We start from the raw sequence: 19,960 nt of genomic DNA, 5'->3' as shown, positions 1-19,960 counted from the left end.
GGAAGTGTGTGTGTACAAGAGACAGGGGAGAGGGAGCGTAAGGGGGGGTGTAAAAGGAGGGGTGAGAAAAGAGATGGGGGAGGAGAAGGAGGGGGGAAGGAGAGACAGGGGAAGAGGTTTGGGGTTCCCCAGAATTTCACAATCTAATTCTGAGATTCCTTAACCAAAAAAAGTTGAAAACCACTGCACTAGATATTCAAAAACCAAGACTATGAATTATACTGCAATATAGTTATAAACAAATCTGATTTATTAATCCGAAAATAACTAAATATTGTGATTCTGTCCAACTGAACACCAATACATAAATAGTGAGTTTATTGCACCCTATACACATAATCTAAACATATCACGTAATATACATATAAAGATCACAATAATCATGTTAAAACACCTAAACATATCCTGGAGATACGAGAGGAGAGTATTCTATTCTCAATGTCGTTCCTATTGGTGAGAGAATAGTCCACCATACTGGAAACACACATGCACAGAGAATATTTATCCCCGGAATGAAGGGCGAACTCAATGCTATTTGCACCTCCTGCAAGTCCCTTGACTTTCATATGCGTTATTTGTCCTGCACATGTGTGGTTATGGCCATCTTGACACTTCTGCCCCGGAAGACGACCCATTTTATGGGGGAAGCAAAACGCGTTTACGCCACAATCCCGGAGATTAGGTGATGAATGTTCAGCGTTGACATCCTTGAGATGGAGGGGCAAAAAGTTGAGATTATTATGCTCTAGTGAGTTAGAAGTGAGGGGACAACAACATCCCTATAGGCTAGGTGTGGCCAACTCCAGGCCACAAGAGCCTGTGCTAGGGGGGAGAATGCTAGAAAGGTTGGAGGAGATTTTAAACTAGGATGGAGGGGGGAGGGGAATGAAACAGATAATGAACTAAATTGGATAGATGAGCATACAATGTGTTATGGAGGTAGAATGGGGGCAAGTGCAAGTTTGACAAGCAGTGAGACACCCATAGTAAATACAGATAATACTAGAAAACTTCTAAAGACTGAACCAAGTGGGCGCAGAGAGGAAGGAGCAGATAAGATAATAGGCTGAAAAAAACTTAAATGCTTGCTTGCTAATGCAAGAAGCCTGACAGATAAAATGGGGGAGCTTGAATTAATAGCTGCAAGGGAGCAGTATGATATCATAGGCATTACTGAAACATGGTGGGATGAAACTCATGACTGGACAGTTAATTTAGAGGGTTATTCTCTTTTTCTGAAGGATCGAACAAATTGAAGGGGAGGTGGAGTATGTTTATATGTTAAACCGGATCTAAAACCTATTATAAGGGATTATGTCTATGAAGGGAATGATGAAATGTAGAGACTTTGTGGATAGAAATTAGCAGTGGAGGTAAAAGTATAAAGAAAATGTTTGTGGGAATATGTTATAAGGAATGGAGAAGGCATCAAAACTGGGTCATGTTTGCATAATGGGGGATTTTAATTATCCAGACATAGACTGGGGCAATGAGATTAGCGTTACAACAAAAGGAAACAGGTTTTTGGGGGTGCTTAAAGACAATTATATGACCCAAATTATTGAGGAACCAACCAGGAGAGGGCAGTTCTGGATTTGGTCATATCAAACAATGTAGAAGTAATAACAAATATTCAAGTCCTGGAACATTTGGGTAACAGTGATCATAACATGGTCTCATTTGAAATAAATGATCAAAAAACAGATTACTTGGGTTCAACAAAGACCTTCAACTTTGGAGAAAGGCAGATTTTAATAAACTGAGGTTTAATCTAGTAGTAATACAATGGGATGATGTTTTTGCAGGGAAAAATGTAGAAGATAAATGGGCAGTCTTTAAAACATTGTTAGAAAAGCACACTTATCAGTGTATACCCTTGGGTAATAAGTATAAAAGAAATAAGTCAAAACCAATGTGGCTAAATAAACAGGTAGGGGAGGAAATGGACAAGAAGAGGAAGGCGTTTAGATTCTTTAAGTCAGAAGGGACAGAAACATCGTATCAGAATTATAAGGAATGTAACAAAAATTGCAAAAGGGCAATCAAATTAGCAAAAATGGATAATGAAAAAGGATTGCAATAGAAAGTAAGGTCAACCCTAAAAAATTCTTTAAGTACCTTAATAATAAAAAAATGAGAAAAGAAAATATAGGACCCTTTCAGTGTAAGATGGGTAGGCAGATTATTGGAGATAAGAAAAAAGCTGAGGTATTAAACAAATTCTTTGCTTCTGTGTTTACAAGGGAAGAATCAAGTTCAATAGTAGTGCAGCAGGAGGAAGCCACAACCTCCATATTAATGAACAATTGGTTAACTGAGGAAGAAGTTCATAAGCGACTTGAAAATATTAAAGTAAATAAGGCACCTGGCCCCGATGGCATACATCCAAGAGTTCTCAAGGAGTTAAGCTTAGTAATAGCAAAACCATTATATTTAATATTCAAGGACTCCATTTCCACAGGCTCAGTACCACAAGATTGGCGTAAAGCAGATGTGGTGCTTATATTTAAAAAGGGAGCTAGATCACAACCGGGAAATTACAGACCTGTAAGCCTGACTTCAATAGTAGGGAAACTACTTGAAGGTTTAATACGGGATAATATTCAGGAATACCTAATGGAAAACAAAATTATTAGTAATAGTCAGCATGGATTTATGAAGGATAGATTTTGCCAAACTAACCTTATTTGTTTCTTTGAGGAGGTAAGTAGGAATTTAGACCAGGGTAATGCAGTTGATGTGGTCTACTTAGATTTTGCAAAGGCTTTTGATACGGTTTCACACGAGGTTGGTGTACAAAATAAAGAAAATTGGACTCGGTAATAATATATGCACCTGGATTGAAAACTGGTTAAAGGACAGACAACAGAGGGTTGTCATAAATGGAACTTTTTCAGGTTGGGCTAAAGTCGTGAGTGGAGTACCTCAGGGATCGGTACTGGGACCCCTGCTTTTTAACTTGTTTATTAATTTCCTTGAGGTCGGCATCGAGAGCAAAGTCTCCATCTTTGCTGATGATACTAAATTGTGTAAGGTAATAGAATCAGAGCAGGATGTAATTTCTCTTCAGAAGGACTTGGAGAGACTGGAAACGTGGGCAGGTAAATGGCAGATGAGGTTTAATACAGATAAATGTAACTTATGCATTTGGGATGCAAGAATAAAAAGGCGACTTACAAATTAAATGGAGATATATTGGGGGAATCCTTGATGGAGAAGGATTTAGGAGTGCTTGTAGACAGCAGGCTTAGCAATAGTGCCCAATGTCATGCAGTAGCTGCAAAGGCAAACAAGATCTTATCTTGCATCAAATGGGCAATGGATGGAAGGGAAGTAAACATAATTATGCCCCTTTACAAAGCATTAGTAAGACCACACCTTGAATATGGAGTACAATTTTGGGCACCAATCCTAAGAAAAGACATTATGGAACTAGAGAGAGTGCAGAGAAGAGCCACCAAATTAATAAAGGGGATGGACATTCTAACTTATGAGGAGAGGCTAGCTAAATTAGATTTATTTATATTAGAAAAGAGGCGTCTAAGAGGGGATATGATAACTATATACAAATATATTCAGGGACAATACAAGGAGCTTTCAAAAGAACTATTCATCCCACGGGCAGGACAAAGGACTCGGGGCCATCCCTTAAGGTTGGAGGAAAGGAAATTTCACCAGCAACAAAGGAAAGGGTTCTTTACAGTAAGGGCAGTTAAAATGTGGAATTCATTACCCATGGAGACTGTGATGGCAGATACAATAGATTTGTTCAAAAAAAGGTTGAACATCTTTTTAGATGGGAAAGGTATACAGGGATATACCAAATAAGTATACATGGGAAGGATTGTTGATCCAGGGATTAATCCGATTGCCAATTCTTAGTCAGGAAGGAATTAATTTTTCCCCTTAATGGGGTTTATTGTTTGCCTTCCTCTGGATCAATAAGTAAGTATAGATATAGGATAAAGTATCTGTTGTCTAAATTTAGCATAGGTTGAACTTGATGGGCGTACGTCTTTTTTCAACCTCATCTACTATGTAACTATGTATGTCAGGTTTTAAGGATATCCTTGCTTCAGCACAGGTGGCTCAATCAGAGGTTCAATCTTTGATTGAGCCACTGATTGAGCCACCTGGGATATCCCCAATACCTGACATGTTGGTGGCCCTTGAGGACTGGAGTTGGCCACCCCTGACCTATAGGTGATCCAGTAAAATAACCTGGACAAGCAAAATAGGAATGACGCATCACAGGTTGCTAGAGGCATTACATTCCAGTTGAGCAAAGGCATGACGCATCACTTGATGGACAAGGTGTGATACACTAAAAGAATAAAAAAAAAAGCTTTGAGGGGAGGCAAAAAAAAAAGTGCTTTGAAGACCGGCCCATCACGTAAAATGGATGTGACACCTGCCAGTGCTGTGAGCCGAGTGGCGCTGCATCCAGATATAAAAGATGGTTGATTAGTCAAAAGGCATGCATGAAAAATTCCTGAGACTACCTGTGAGAACTGTCAAGATGGCCACAACTGTCCATGTGCATGACAGATAACGGATATGAAAGTCAAGGGACTGTTGAGTAAGCAGAAGGTGCAAATAGCATTGAGGTGGCCCTTAGTCCCAAGGAGGATAAGAAGATAAGTATTCTCTGTGCATGTGTGTTTCCAGTATGGTGGACTGTTTTCTCGCCGATAGTAACGGCATCGAGAATAGAATACTCTCATATCGCCAGTATATGTTTAGGTGTTTTAACATGATTATTGTGATATTTATATGTATATTATAATAATAACTGTCATATAGCGCTTTTCTCCCAATGGGACTCAAAGCGCGTCCCAGTTACAGTATAGCGCGCAGCTACGCAGCCCATAGGAATGTTACAGACAGTGATATGCTTAGATTGTGTATAGGATGAAATAGCATCACTATTTGTCTTTATGGTGTGGAGTTGGACAGAATCACAATATTTAACTATTTTTGGATTAATACATTAGAATTGTTTTGATAATAACTATTGCAATTTAATTCATAGTCGTGGCTTTTGAACATCTAGTGTGCCCTATACACCATTGCTTTAAAACTTCACATTTTTCTTACATTTTTGACATAACATACATAAATTCCATATCACATTACTTAAGTATGATCCTTTAACACAGGGGTGCGCAAACTGGGGGTCGTTGTTTTTGGGGGGGGGGGGCGCGGACAGTTGCAGAGACCCCACGTTCTTCCCCGAGGCATTTAAATTAAATGCCAGGGGACAACGCGAGGCCTTTGCAACCTTAACTTACCGGGATTCAGCCGGCTTCTGGTCACGTCGCCATGACAACGCGGCGTCATGGCAACGCGAGTCAAATGACGCTGCGGGGTCACGTAACCCATGACGCCGGGTCATTCCAGAGGGGGGGGGCGCAGCCAAAAACTTTGTGCACCCGTTTTAACCCATTCACTTAAAGAAAAACAACAAATACAGCTAATGAAATAGGCTGAATGAAGTAAAGTTATTCTCAAAAAAAAGAGAGTCTTACATCAGGATTTAGTGTTTGAGAATAACTTTACTTCATTCAGCCTATTTCATTGGCTGTCACTGACCAATCAAACTCCCCTGACGAAGTCGCCCTTGTGTGACGAAACGCGTAGGGTTGGTGACGTCATCGCGTGCTGGGTGTGTGTACACGGAGTCCTGGGCGTCCCTGCGATCCAGATAGCTGCATTTTAAAGTGCTGGCAATTGTTCCATGCTAGAGCAGAGGACGTGGAGGCACTGAATGACTCAGTTTTTTGGCGCCAACTCGTGACAGGAGCTGGTGGTGGCTACAAGCTGTGCAGATGTTCCCTGCCTACCTGGGACCCCCCTTACTCTCGCAGATGACTACACATAGAGATTTCTCTCCCACGTATGGTTGCTTTTTTTAATCTTGTAAGTGCATTTCCTTTGGGCTGCAGTTTTTTAAATAAATGTACTTTATTGTTTAAACCAGTGGTTCCCAATCTGTGCGCCGTGGCTTGTTTAGAGGGGCGCCGCGATTATCCTCCCCACCCTCCCTCCGATTATCCCTCCCCACCATCCCTCCTTAATGCCGGCCAGGGCCGCAGGGGATTGGCTGCAGGTCAGAGGAAGCCGGGGGCGGGGCTTCCACTTTGTGCAGAACACACGGTGAGTGAGTGTGTGTGCCTGCCTTCCCGCTCCTGGCTCCTCTGTCTGCTGGTGGCTGCGCGGTGTCCCGTCCCCTTCTGCCCCGGGTGATAGGAGAAGGTAGGGAGGGGGGGGAGTTGTACATTTGCCTGTCCTGGCGGTGGATGCAGGGGGAGGCAAGGAGCTGCCTGCACGGATCTCCTGCCTTTCCTGCTCCCCCCCCCCCTGTCACTCACATCCGTCGCTGCCACTGCTCTCCACTGTGTGTGTGTGTGTGTGTGTATCTGTATGTGTATCAGTGACTGTGTGCAAGGAGCTGCCTGCACGGATCTCCTCCCTTTCCCCCCCACCCCCTCTCCCTCCCCCCAGTCACTCACATCCGTCCACGGCTCTCCACTGTGTGTTTTGTGTATCTGTGTGTGTGTGTGTGTGTGTGTGTGTATGTGTGTGTGTGTGTATCAGTGACTGTGTGCAAGGAGCCGCCTGCACGGATCTCCTGCCTTTCCAAGTGTGAGTGTCTAAGAGAGTGAGAGAGAGTGAGTGTGTGAGAGAGAGTGAGTGTGTGAGAGAGAGTGTGTGTGTGAGAGAGAGAGAGAGTGTGTGAGAGAGAGAGAGTGTGTGAGAGAGAGAGAGTGTGTGAGAGAGAGAGAGTGTGTGAGAGAGAGAGAGTGTGTGAGAGAGAGTGAGTGTGTGAGAGAGAGTGAGTGTGTGAGAGAGAGTGAGTGTGTGAGAGAGAGTGAGTGTGTGAGAGAGAGTGAGTGTGTGAGAGAGAGTGAGTGTGTGAGAGAGAGTGAGTGTGTGAGAGAGAGTGAGTGTGTGAGAGAGAGTGAGTGTGTGAGAGAGAGTGAGTGTGTGAGAGAGAGTGAGTGTGTGAGAGAGAGTGAGTGTGTGAGAGAGAGTGAGAGTGGGTGAGTGTGTGAGAGAGAAAGAGTGTGTGAGAGAGAAAGAGTGTGTCTGAGAGAGAGAGTGTGTCTGAGAGAGAAAGAGTGTGTCTGAGAGAGAAAGAGTGTGTCTGAGAGAGAAAGAGTGTGTCTGAGAGAGTGAGAGTGTGTCTGAGAGAGTGAGATTGTGTGTCTGAGAGAGTGAGATTGTGTGTCTGAGAGAGTGTGTGCCTGAGAGAGAAACCAACTGCGCACTGCAACTATTAGGTATGTATATACAACTTTGTTTTTACTTTGGGCGCCGCGGAAAAATCTTGATCGCCTTGGGGAGCCTTAAACCGAAAAAGTTTGGGAACCACTGGTTTAAACAGTTACGTCCTATGGAGCTTGCGCTTCTGTTTGTTTTTTGTTCTTAGATTCGTAGTGGTTGGCTATACCACTTTTATCTGAAGCTGCACAACGCTCCCTGGATCTTCATCTGGGACTCTTATCTCTCTGGATTTTTGTTTAAGTGGAACATTCATATTGGACTTATTCTTTATCAGTATCACGTTATGGTTTGTTGTTATATTTAGTTAAATGTGTGTTTAATTTTTAATTAGTACATTTTTATTAGTTATAATATATTTTTACTATTAATATTATCCCCCATATTCACCTGAGCGCTACATATTTTTGTGTTATTTTCTGATAGATATATAGGTAGGTAGGTAGCTGGGTGACAGTTAGAAGGGGAAGCAGGGGCAATAGGGAGAGGCAGGTCGTTTCTGAGCTGACACATCCCAATAGATTTGCCATGTTGAGTGAAGATATTGGGAATGTTGGGGCAGAAATGGCAAGGCTGGGGGAGACTAATTCCTCTAGCAGCCAGGGGAATAGTTGCTCCAGCACAGAGGGGACTCAGGATGCTCAGATACAAAGAAAGATTGTGGTGGTAGGGGACTCCATTATTAGGAAGGTAGATAGGGCAATCTGTTGCCAGGACTGAATGAACCGAACAGTTTGTTGTCTCCCTGGTGCTCGGGCTCGGCACATTGCGGATCGGATAGACAGATTGTTGGGGGGGGGGGGGGGGCTGGGATTGACCCGGCGGTCTTGGTACACGTTGGCACCAATGACAAAGTTAGAGAAAGATGGAGGGTCCTAAAAAATGATTACAGGGATCTAGGCCAAAAGCTTATGGCAAGGACCTCCAAGGTAGTATTTTTTTAAATACTACCAGTGCCATGCGCTACCGCAGGGAGACAGTCAGAGATCGGGGAGGTTAATGCATGGCTAAGAAAGTGGTGCAGGACTCAGGGGTTTGGGTTTTTAGAGCACTGGGACTCCTTTTCTGAGAGGTGCCATCTATATTCTAGGGACGGATTGCACCTCAATGAAGAGGGATCTTCTGTGCTAGGGGGGAGAATGCTAAAAAGGTTGGAGGAGATTTTAAACTAGGGTGGAGGGGGGAGGGGAATGAAACAGATAATGAACTAAATGGAATAGATGAAGATACAAGGTGGTATGGAGGTAGAATGGGGGCAAGTGCAAGTTTGACAAGCAGTGAGATACCCATAGTAAATAGAGATAATACTAGAAAACTTCTAAAGACTAAACCAAGTGGGAGCAGAAAGGAAGGAGCAGATAAGATAATAGTACAGGCTGAAAAAAAACTTACATGCATGCTTGCTAATGCAAGAAACCTGACAGATAAAATGGGGGAGCTTGAATTAATAGCTAGAAGGGAGCAGTATGATATCATAGGCATTACTGAAACATGGTGGGATGAAACTCATGACTGGACAGTTAATTTAAAGGGGTATTCTCTTTTTCGGAAGGATCGAACAAATAGAAGGGGAGGTGGAGTATGTCTATATGTTAAACCAGATCTAAAACCTATTATAAGGGATGATGTCTATGAAGGGAATGATGAAAATGTAGAGACCTTGTGGATAGAAATTAGCAGTGGAGGTAAAAGTATAAAGAAAATGTTTGTGGGAATATGCTATAAACCACCAAATATCTGTGAGATTGAGGAAGCTAAAATATATTTGCAAATCGAGAAGGCATCAAAACTGGGTCATGTTTGCATAATGGGGGATTTTAATTATCCAGACATAGACTGGGGCAATGAGATTAGCGTTACAACAAAAGGAAACAGGTTTTTGGGGGTGCTTAAAGATAATTATATGACCCAAATTATTGAGGAACCAACCAGGAGAGGGGCAGTTCTGGATTTGGTCATATCAAACAATGTAGAAGTAATAACAAATATTCAAGTCCTGGAACATTTGGGTAACAGTGATCATAACATGGTCTCATTTGAAATAAATTATCAAAAAACAGATTACTTGGGTTCAACAAAGACTTTAAACTTTGGAGAAAGGCAGATTTTAATAAACTGAGGTCTAATCTAGTAGTAATACAATGGGATGATGTTTTTGCAGGGAAAAATGTAGAAGATAAATGGGCAGTCTTTAAAACATTGTTAGAAAAGCACACTTATCAGTGTATACCCTTGGGTAATAAGTATTAAAGAAATAAGTCAAAACCAATGTGGCTAAATAAACAGGTAGGGGAGGAAATGGACAAGAAGAGGAAGGCGTTTAGATTCTTTAAGTCAGAAGGGACAGAGACATCGTATCAGAATTATAAGGAATGTAACAAAAATTGCAAAAGGGCAATTAAATTAGCAAAAATGGATAATGAAAAAAGGATTGCAATAGAAAGTAAGGTCAACCCTAAAACGTTCTTTAAGTACCTTAATAACAAAAAAATGAGAAAAGAAAATATAGGACCCTTTCAGTGTGAGATGGGTAGGCAGATTATTGGAGATAAGGAAAAAGCAGAGGTATTAAACAAATTCTTTGCCTCTGTGTTTACCAGGGAAGAATCAAGTTCAATAGTAGTGCCACAGAAGGAAGCCACAACATCCATATTAATGAACAATTGGTTAACTGAGGAAGAAGTTCATAAGCGACTTGAAAAAATTAAAGTAAATAAGGTACCTGGCCCCTATGGCATACATCCAAGAGTTCTCAAGGAGTTAAGCTCAGTAATAGCAAAACCATTATATTTAATATTCAAGGACTCCATTTCCACAGGCTCAGTACCACAAGATTGGCGTAAAGCAGATGTGGTGCCTATATTTAAAAAGGGAGCTAGATCACACCCGGGGAATTACAGACCTGTAAGCCTGACTTCAATAGTAGGGAATCTACTTGAAGGTTTAATACGGGATAATATTCAGGAATACCTAATGGAAAACAAAATTATTAGTAATAGTCAGCATGGATTTATGAAGGATAGATCTTGCCAAACTAACCTTATTTGTTTCCTTGAGGAGGTAAGTAGGAATTTAGACCAGGGTAATGCAGTTGATGTGGTCTACTTAAATTTTGCAAAGGCTTTTGATACGGTTTCACACAAGAGGTTGGTGTACAAAATAAAGAAAATTGGACTCAGTAATAATATATGCACCTGGATTGAAAACTGGTTAAAGGACAGACAACAGAGGGTTGTCATAAATGGAACTTTTTCAGGTTGGGCTAAAGTCGTGAGTGGAGTACCTCAAGGATCGGTACTGGGACCCCTGCTTTTTAACTTGTTTATTAATGACCTTGAGGTTGGGATCGAGAGCAAAGTCTCCATCTTTGCTGATGATACTAAATTGTGTAAGGTAATAGAATCAGAGCAGGATGTAATTTCTCTTCAGAATGACTTGGAGAGACTGGAAACGTGGGCAGGTGAATGGCAAATGAGGTTTAATACAGATAAATGTAAGGTTATGCATTTGGGATGCAAGAATAAAAAGGCGACTTACAAATTAAATGGAGATATATTGGGGGAATCCTTGATGGAGAAGGATTTAGGAGTGCTTGTAGACAGCAGGCTTAGCAATAGTGCCCAATGTCATGCAGTAGCTGCAAAGGCAAACAAGATCTTGCATCAAACTGGCAATGGATTGAAGGGAAGTAAACATAATTATGCCCCTTTACAAAGCATTAGTAAGACCACACCTTGAATATGGAGTACAATTTTGGGCACCAATCCTAAGAAAAGACATTATGGAACTAGAGAGAGTGCAGAGAAGAGCCACCAAATTAATAAAGGGGATGGACATTCTAACTTATGAGGAGAGGCTAGCTAAATTAGATTTATTTACATTAGAAAAGAGGCGTCTAAGAGGGGATATGATAACTATATGCAAATATATTCAGGGACAATACAAGGAGCTTTCAAAAGAACTATTCATCCCACGGGCAGTACAAAGGACTCGGGCCATCCCTTAAGGTTGGAGGAAAGGAAATTTCACCAGCAACAAAGGAAAGGGTTCTTTACAGTAAGGGCAGTTAAAATGTGGAATTCATTACCCATGGAGACTGTGATGGCAGATACAATAGATTTGTTCAAAAAAAGGTTGGACATCTTTTTAGATGGGAAAGGTATACAGGGATATACCAAATAAGTATACATGGGAAGGATGTTGATCCAGGGATTAATCTGATTGCCAATTCTTGGAGTCAGGAAGGAATTAATTTTTCCCCTTAATGGGGTTTTTTGTTTGCCTTCTTCTGGATCAATAAGTATAGATATAGGATAAAGTATCTGTTGTCTAAATTTAGCATAGGTTGAACTTGATGGACGTAAGTCTTTTTTCAACCTCATCTACTATGTAGCTATGTAACTACATATATATATATATATATATATATATATATATATATAAATATATATATATATATATATATATATATATATATATATAGTGCGGAATAAATGAGTTCTTCAGTATTAGGTGATACCTTTTTTATTGGACTAACAATTTATGTCATAGGACAAGCTTTCGAGAGTTCTCCTCTCTTATTCAGGTCAAGCAGTATTGCTTGACCTGAAGAAGAGAGGAGAACTCTCGAAAGCTTGTCCTATGACATAAATTGTTAGTCCAATAAAAAAGGTATCACCTAATACTGAAGAACTCATTTATTCTGCACTATCGCAACTGGACTAACACGGCTACTTTCTGCTTTTTATATATATATATATATATATATATATATATATATATATATATATATATATATATATATAATCTCCTGATGGTTTCACTTTACATTACAGGGGTATTCTTTATTGTTGGTTTCCTTGGAGATTCATTGTCACCAATACTAATATGTCATGGTATAGCAGTAATACTTTAAATCCTTCTCATTTTAGGGAGGACGAGAAAGCAGAGTGAATGGCAGGCTGAGAACATGTTACCATTAGCCTGATAAAGATGCCACTGAAACATGGTCAACTGCAGCACGTTGTGTAATAAACTGATTACATAGTAATAGCTTCAGGTCCCATCAGACTATGAGCCATGTTTTCCCAGATCAGAAAAAAAGCACATCAATATACCAGGGTTGGGTACATTTGCATGTCTGAAACAGGTCTGCAACCCTGCATTTCCCCATTATCTCTTGGCATACAATGCTTCTGCTGCAGCCAGGGATTCTGGGTAATGCCATGCAAATGAGAACTCGCCTTCACTCATTAAGAAAGCAAAGAGATGGCAGTGTTACGGCTATCTGCACAGAGCTGCATACAGTGTCTGTACATTGTCAGACTCAGTGATGTGCATGTTGTCCCTGTCTCAGGACCGGCTATTGAGATGACTGTTCTTTCTTTCAGATGGTATCTGAGCTCCAAGCCTCCATTACCTCTGTGCGAGACGAGAGTGGCCGCCAGCAGCTCGCCACAGAGAGAAAACTGCAGGACAAAGCGCAGAAATGTGAGAGCGAGAAGAGACAGCTGATTAAAGATAACGAGAAGGCAATAAAGGTAAAAAAAAATACAATAGCAAACAATGCACCAAGTCCAGTGCTGTATCCCAAATAACTAAAATAGCTGCAAACAAGGGTCAAAAAGATTGAACATGCTGGATTTAGGAGTATGAAGCTGGACACATGAATGGCCAAGCCCACTGAATTAGGATTGCACTGAAACAGGAAGTTAACGGGTGAGGGTTTAAGGGTTTTTAGGGTAAAGTGTTGAGGTTAACTTACTTTCGCGGTGAAACAGCCGGCGGCTAGCTGTACCCTGCAAAACCTGCTAGATGCCACTAGGGCAGCACTTTACAGCTTTTGCAAACATTACAATGCGGGCAATATGATAACACGTCTGGGATAAGTGCATCAACTGTAACATTGGGAGAAAGGAGTCTCTACCCTGAAGAGCTTACAATCTATTTTGTGTCGGGGAATGCTATATACACTTACTCTGAACATACTAATCAAATATCCCAATGGCAATTTAGCCGAGAAAAGCCCAGATGTTTAGCTAAAGCAAGCGTTCCTGGTGCCAGGCAATGCAAGAAAGAGATTTCTCATATTCCTTCATGATAGAAGCTTTCAAATGTTAACTGGCATGGCCAAGAAACATTAATCTAACATGTCACACAGTCTAATTTATAAGTCTCATGAATTCCATCTGTCTGTTATTCACATTACCATTAGCATAACCTTGAAGATTCGTTTATCATCTCTGTTTATCGCTAATGCAACGGCATGTCGGGAATAGAACGAGAAATACAATGTGACTAAATAAATAAAACAACTTGTGGCCAACTGGGAATGATCAATATGATTAATTAATAACGTGCCTATATATTCTACAAAAAAGGGGAGAGATTAGGGAGTGATCAACTAAACCATACTAATTGAACCGATAAATGATAAATTAACAAATCCAATCGATAATTGTGAAATGGGTGCAAACTGTGAACTGAAAAGTGAATCAGTAAAAAGTGAAGAGTACAAAGTGATTGTACCCCAAAGAAAATTCACTTAAATGCACACCACTAGTTAAAATATAACTTTTATTATTAATTACTTAAAACACATATTACCAAGTGTGTATGTAACAAAGTTTAAAAAGAAATTAAATCAAATAACAAATGCACCAGAGTCTCCTCTTATGTATGAACACTCCTACTCAAAAATAATAATGGTAGGGTGATGGAGACTAAATGGTGCAATCAGCCAGGCTGGGAGAACCCACCAGATCAGAGAATAGCTCAGATGGTAAGTGAATAGTGCTAACAGTTGAGATGGGATAACTCCTAAGCATATAGGTATCCCATTAGAACTGATCAGTGCTAACCACACCGCCCTACAATAAATAGTAGATGTATATATATATAAATTTAAACTGATGCAGCACAGGTAGCACTCAAGTCCACAGCAAAAAAAAACATCTTATGTACCCTTTGCACAGTATAAGTGCATATGTAGCATGTTAACAACACCGGTGTATCAAGGGGCACAGTGTGAATAACCAATACTGCTTAATGGACGGCAAGTACACTTCCCTCTCTGTTAGAGTACACATGAATAGTAACCTGATGATATATAGAGGTTATAACACTGATCAACTGACTGGAGAACACTGTATTAAAACAGCTCCATAACAGAGACTGATAACAACATCACATGCCCAACGCATGTTTCCCTCCAGCTACGGAGCTTCGTCAGGGACAATTTTGCAATGGAGAGGGAGCGGAGCTTCTTTATACCCTACCGTCTCCGTGGAGACGCCATAAACAGTCCGCCATTGCGCATGCGCGAAAAAGCGCATGCGGAATCAAATGCGAAGGTCGTGTAGAATGTGTACTATAAATCACATAATTAATGTTGCCATTACCTCGGTGAACAACCGGTCGACATTGTGTGTATGTATATAATTACTAGGCTCAATTGCCACGCGAAACTCATCCGATGACACTACTGCGCATGCATGGGGAGATAGGCTCTACATTTAAAGCCACATATCTCCTTTAAGCCACTGCGCATGCGCCCCTTATGGTCAGATCTTCAATGCGCAGGTGTGAGCTGGTAGAGTACTGAACTGCCTACTCATGCATTAGTTATATTGCGCATGTGTAGGGAGACATACTCTACGGTGCCTCATATTATTGCCTGTATACATACGCTTGGCAGCATCCATTCGCACATGAAGCAGACCAAATAGTGCTAGTGTGCCTGCGTGGGGAGATGGACTTTATACTCTCTACCGCAATTCTCCTTCTAACCACTGCGCATGTGCCCCTAGCGGTCAAATTTTCGAATGCGCAGATGTGAGCAGACAGACTCATAGACTGCTCACATGTACAGTAATTATACTGCGCATGTGTAAATAAACATACTCTGCAATGCCTAATGTTATATCATCTCAAAAACAGGATATAGGCTGTCACTTAGAGTAATATAGACAAAATTTGACGTTAGTACACACATCAACTTATTTCAAATCGGATGTTCGTATTTGTCAGCCCTCAATAAAGAAACGCAATATGTCAACAAATAACAGTGAAAATATAATAAAATATAATAAAATTAAATAAATACACGCAAAACCTTTATTGTGTCGAAAGGCAATCTTATCACAGTAAATTGCATGTATGCGTCAGTTACACGCTTAAATAAACCCTAAACCCGTCAGGCACGTCAGAAACAGATCATGATATTATTAATTATTTTCGTAACATTTCTAAACTCTTACGGACTCAGTCACAGGTCTGGTGGGAGATTACGAGCCTACAGAAATACCTTGAATCTAGTATGATCCCAAGCGGATTGAGATTGAGACTAAGTCCCGCATACTATATTACATCTGAAGACTTTATCAAAAAGTGGGACGACATTCTATCCAATTGCTCAAATGAACTAATGACCCTTCTGATTGAGCATGAAAAAACACGGTTAGAGACAACTAATAAAGATCTAGATATTAATCTAAAGATTATCACTAAATATAACGAATTACAGGAATTTGATGAAATGGAGCGTCAGTTAGAAAGAAACGGAAAAATTCAAAAAGGAGCTGAAGGATAGGAAACAGAAGAAGTTCCTCAGGGATAGCAACGACTATGAACAGGGCACTGTTTATAGATTCCCTATAAGACCTAGGAGAAGGGGGAACTTCTCTGAGTATTCCTCATCAGAGACAGATATGTCTGAGGGGGAACAATCAGGATCTAGGCCTCAGGCCCAGGCTAGAGTCCGAGGCAAAAGACCTTCTAAAAACAACAAGGTTGTTTTTTTAGCACAGGCCCAGCTAAACGTAAAACCCGTAGGGGAAAAGAGAACCCTAAGGGGAAAGAAAAATCCCCCAGCTCCAACCCAATAAAAACTATCTGTAGTGATACAGACGCTCTACAGGTCTTTAACCTTTCTAACCATGTTTTTAGTGAAGAACAACTAAACTTGCTAAAGAAGGGACTTTCCTTCTCACCCACTTCTGACTTGAATCTGTTTGAGTGGGTGAAGGATTTGAATCTTTTTGGTAGACGACTACTGTTACACAAGTTTCATTCTAAGAGGGCTAACAATGATGTCAATGTGCTTACTGCTGGTCTGAATGCACAGGACAAACAAAATCTTGATGACCTTATACAGATGTTAGAACAAAATACCTCTACCGAGACCGATATTACCGGTCCCTTCACTCATCTGAAAAAGAAAAGTCATTTTATGCCCCCAATGAATATTTGTCCAGCGGTAGAACTGTTTGTTACATGTGTAATAAGGGACTTAGAAGCTGAACCTAAATACTGTAGATCAGATAGTAACCTTACAGTTGAGGAAAGAAATGGCCTAAAACAACTCATGTCTAACAAAGCCTTTACCATCAAACCATCTGATAAAGGTGGCAACATCGTGATTCGACACTGAAGCCTATGTTAAAGAGAACATGAGACTCTTAAGTGACAAGGAGTTTTATGAGACTCTAGATAGTAATCCAACTTCACAGTACAAAAAAGATCTGTTGAATATTCTACAAGAAGCCCTAGATAGGGATATGATAAGCAGACAAGAATACGATTTTATGTACCCGAAATCCCCAAATGTGGCAACATTCTACACTTTGCCCAAAGTGCATAAGCGATTACAGTCCCCACCAGGACCTCCTATCGTCTCGGGGAATAACTGTTTGTCTAAAGGTAGCAGCATCTATCTGGATAAAGTCCTTAGGGACTTTGTTATTAGTTTACCTTCATACGACACAAAAGATACCCTTCAAAAACTCAATGGTATTAACATTACATCAGAGACCATTCTTGTAAGTCTAGATGTTTAATCGTTATATGCTTCAATTATTCACAAGAATGTTCTAGGTGCTGTCAATCATTTCCTTACAACAAGGGATTGTAGATTCAACAGACATAACTCCTTTGTTTTGGACCTACTTAAGTATGTCCTTACCCACAACTATTTTGTTTTTGATGGGACCTACTACCACCAGACCAAGGGTACAGCTATGGGGACAGCATGTGCTCCCACATATGCTAACCTGTGCCTGGGGTGGTGGGAATTTGTCCACGTTTTCAATGAGGAATTATCTATGTATACTGACCACATTCTATTGTGGATCAGATACATAGATGATATCCTCTTACTGTGGGAAGGTCCCCAAAATCTTCTGCTTGAATTTGTGGAACACCTCAATACTAACACACTGAATTTGAGACTAACAACTGTACTGAGTACCACATCTATCACCTTTCTCGATTTAGATATATATGTCGATAGTGATAGGAACATCCAAACGAAAGTATTCAGGAAAAGTACAGCTACTAATGGTTTGTTGCTGGCACAAAGCCAGCACCCAACTAGTCTCATTGCCGGAATTCCTACCGGTCAGTACCTCCGATTAAGGAGGAATTGTTCCACAATACAGGAGTTCATTATACAATCTAAGGAATTACGTGATCGGTTCCTAAGTCGTGGTACAACATTAAAACACTTAACAGAGCTTACCATAGGGCATTAGATAGTGATAGAGATCTTCTCTTGTCCTCTAATACACCCCAAATCAAGGACAACACTATAAAATGTATTGGCACCTATAATAAAAGATGGTGGGCAATAAAAAGAATATTTGCCCGACACTGACATCTCCTCCTGTCTGACGTGGACTTGGCTAAAGTCATTGGCCCCAGACCAACTATTACTAGCAGACGGTCCAAAAATGTGCGGGACACACTTGTCCACAGTCATCATCAGCGAGCAAAGGTAGAGACATGGCTAAGTCCCTTTAAGGGGATGTATCGTTGCCAAGGTTGCAAGGCATGTAAGCACGTCACTATAGCCAAGACCTTTGCGAATCATGACAGCACGCATTATTTTAATGTGGACAGCTTTATGAATTGTAGGACTACAAATGTTATATATCTCATCACTTGCAACTGTGGGAAGAGGTATGTAGGTAAGACTACAAGACAACTTCGTAGACGTATACTCGAACATGTCAATTCTGTCAAACACTCTACCAAAACCCCAGTTGCAAGACATGTTACACAGTTTCATAACAGAGATATAAACAGCCTTAAGTTCATGGGTATATATCAACTAAAATGCCCTGCGAGAGGTGGTAACATTGATCAGATGTTACTGCGTATTGAAGCAGAGTGGATCTATAAGCTCAAAACCAGAAGCCCGAATGGGCTTAATGAAGGTTTTACCTATACTCCGTTAATCTGAGTCCACTATTCTGACCTTAGCCTTCCATCAGTCCTCATTGTCCTAATCGCTGTTTCGACACATCTGAGCATTGTACACTATAGTAATTGCTTCTGACTAGCAAAAGAGCCCTATTCTTTGTCACTACGTGGGCTACTCATCCATGGTATTGATATATACTAATATAAAAAATATGTATCTGTAAGACTATACCACAATTAGTGACTATATTACTAGTGTTATAAACCCCTCTTTAGGGTTTATTTAAGTGTGTAACTGACGCATACATGCAATTTACTGTGATTAAGATTGCCTTACGACACAATAAAGGTTTTGCGTGTATTTATTTAATTTTATTATATTTTCACTTGTATTTGTTGACATATTGCATTTCTTTATTGAGGGTTGACAAATACGAACATCCGATTTGAAATAAGTTGATGTGTGTACTAACGTCAAATTTTGTCTATATTACTCTAAGTGACAGCCTATATCCTCTCTTTTGAGACGATATAACATTAGGCATTGCAGAGTATGTTTATTTACACTTGCGCAGTATAATTACTGTACATGTGAGCAGTCTATGAGTCTGTCTGCTCACATCTGCGCATTCGAAGATTTGACCGCATGGGGCGCATGCACAGTGGTTAGAAGGAGAATTGCGGTAGAGAGTATAAAGTCCATCTCCCCACGCAGGCACACTAGCACTATTTGGTCAGCTTCATGTGCAAATGGATGCTGCCAAGCGTATGTATACAGGCAATAATATAAGGCACCGTAGAGTATGTCTCCCTACACATGCGCAGTATAACTAATGCATGTGTAGACAGTTCAGTACTCTACCAGCTCACACCTGCGCATTGAAGATCTGACCATAAGGGGCGCATGCGCAGTGGCTAAAAGAAGATATGTGGCTTTAAATGTAGAGCCTATCTCCCCACGCATGCGCAGTAGTGTCATCGGATGAGTTTCGCGTGGCAATTGAGCCTAGTAATTATATACATACACACAATGTCGACGGGCTGTTCACCGAGGTAATGGCAACATTAATTATGTGATTTATAGTACACATTCTACATGACCGTCGCATTTGATTCCGCATGCGCTTTTTTCGCGCATGCACAATGGCGGACTGTTTATGGCGTCTCCACGGAGACGGTAGGGTATAAATAAGCTCCGCTCCCTCTCCATTGCAAAATTGTCCCTGACGAAGCTCCGTAGCTGGAGGGAAACATGCGTTGGGCACGTGATGTTGTTATCAGTCTCTGTTATGGAGCTGTTGTAATACAGTGTTCTCCAGTCAGTTGATCAGTGTTATAACCTCTATATATCATCAGGTTACTATTCATGTGTACTCTAACAGAGAGGGAAGTGTACTTGCCGTCCATTAAGCAGTATTGGTTATTCACACTGTGCCCCTTGATACACCGGTGTTGTTAACATGCTACATATGCACTT

General features: G+C 40.7%; 1 protein-coding gene across 1 annotated transcript in view; it reads left to right on the top strand.

The window, feature by feature from the left end:
- Positions 1 to 19,960, top strand: part of CEP112 (centrosomal protein 112) — a 287,868-nt gene that overhangs the window by 192,074 nt on the left and 75,834 nt on the right. Inside the window, exon 12 of the mRNA XM_075579533.1 lies at positions 12,655 to 12,824. Coding sequence (XP_075435648.1) covers positions 12,655 to 12,824 — 170 coding nt within the window. The remainder of the gene's footprint in view (positions 1 to 12,654; positions 12,825 to 19,960) is intronic.

This window comes from Ascaphus truei, chromosome 22, assembly GCF_040206685.1.
Source record: "Ascaphus truei isolate aAscTru1 chromosome 22, aAscTru1.hap1, whole genome shotgun sequence".
In the NCBI taxonomy this organism is placed as follows: Eukaryota; Metazoa; Chordata; class Amphibia; order Anura; family Ascaphidae; genus Ascaphus; species Ascaphus truei.
Note: the sequence above shows the minus strand (reverse complement) of the source record. Positions and strands in the feature narration are given on the sequence as shown.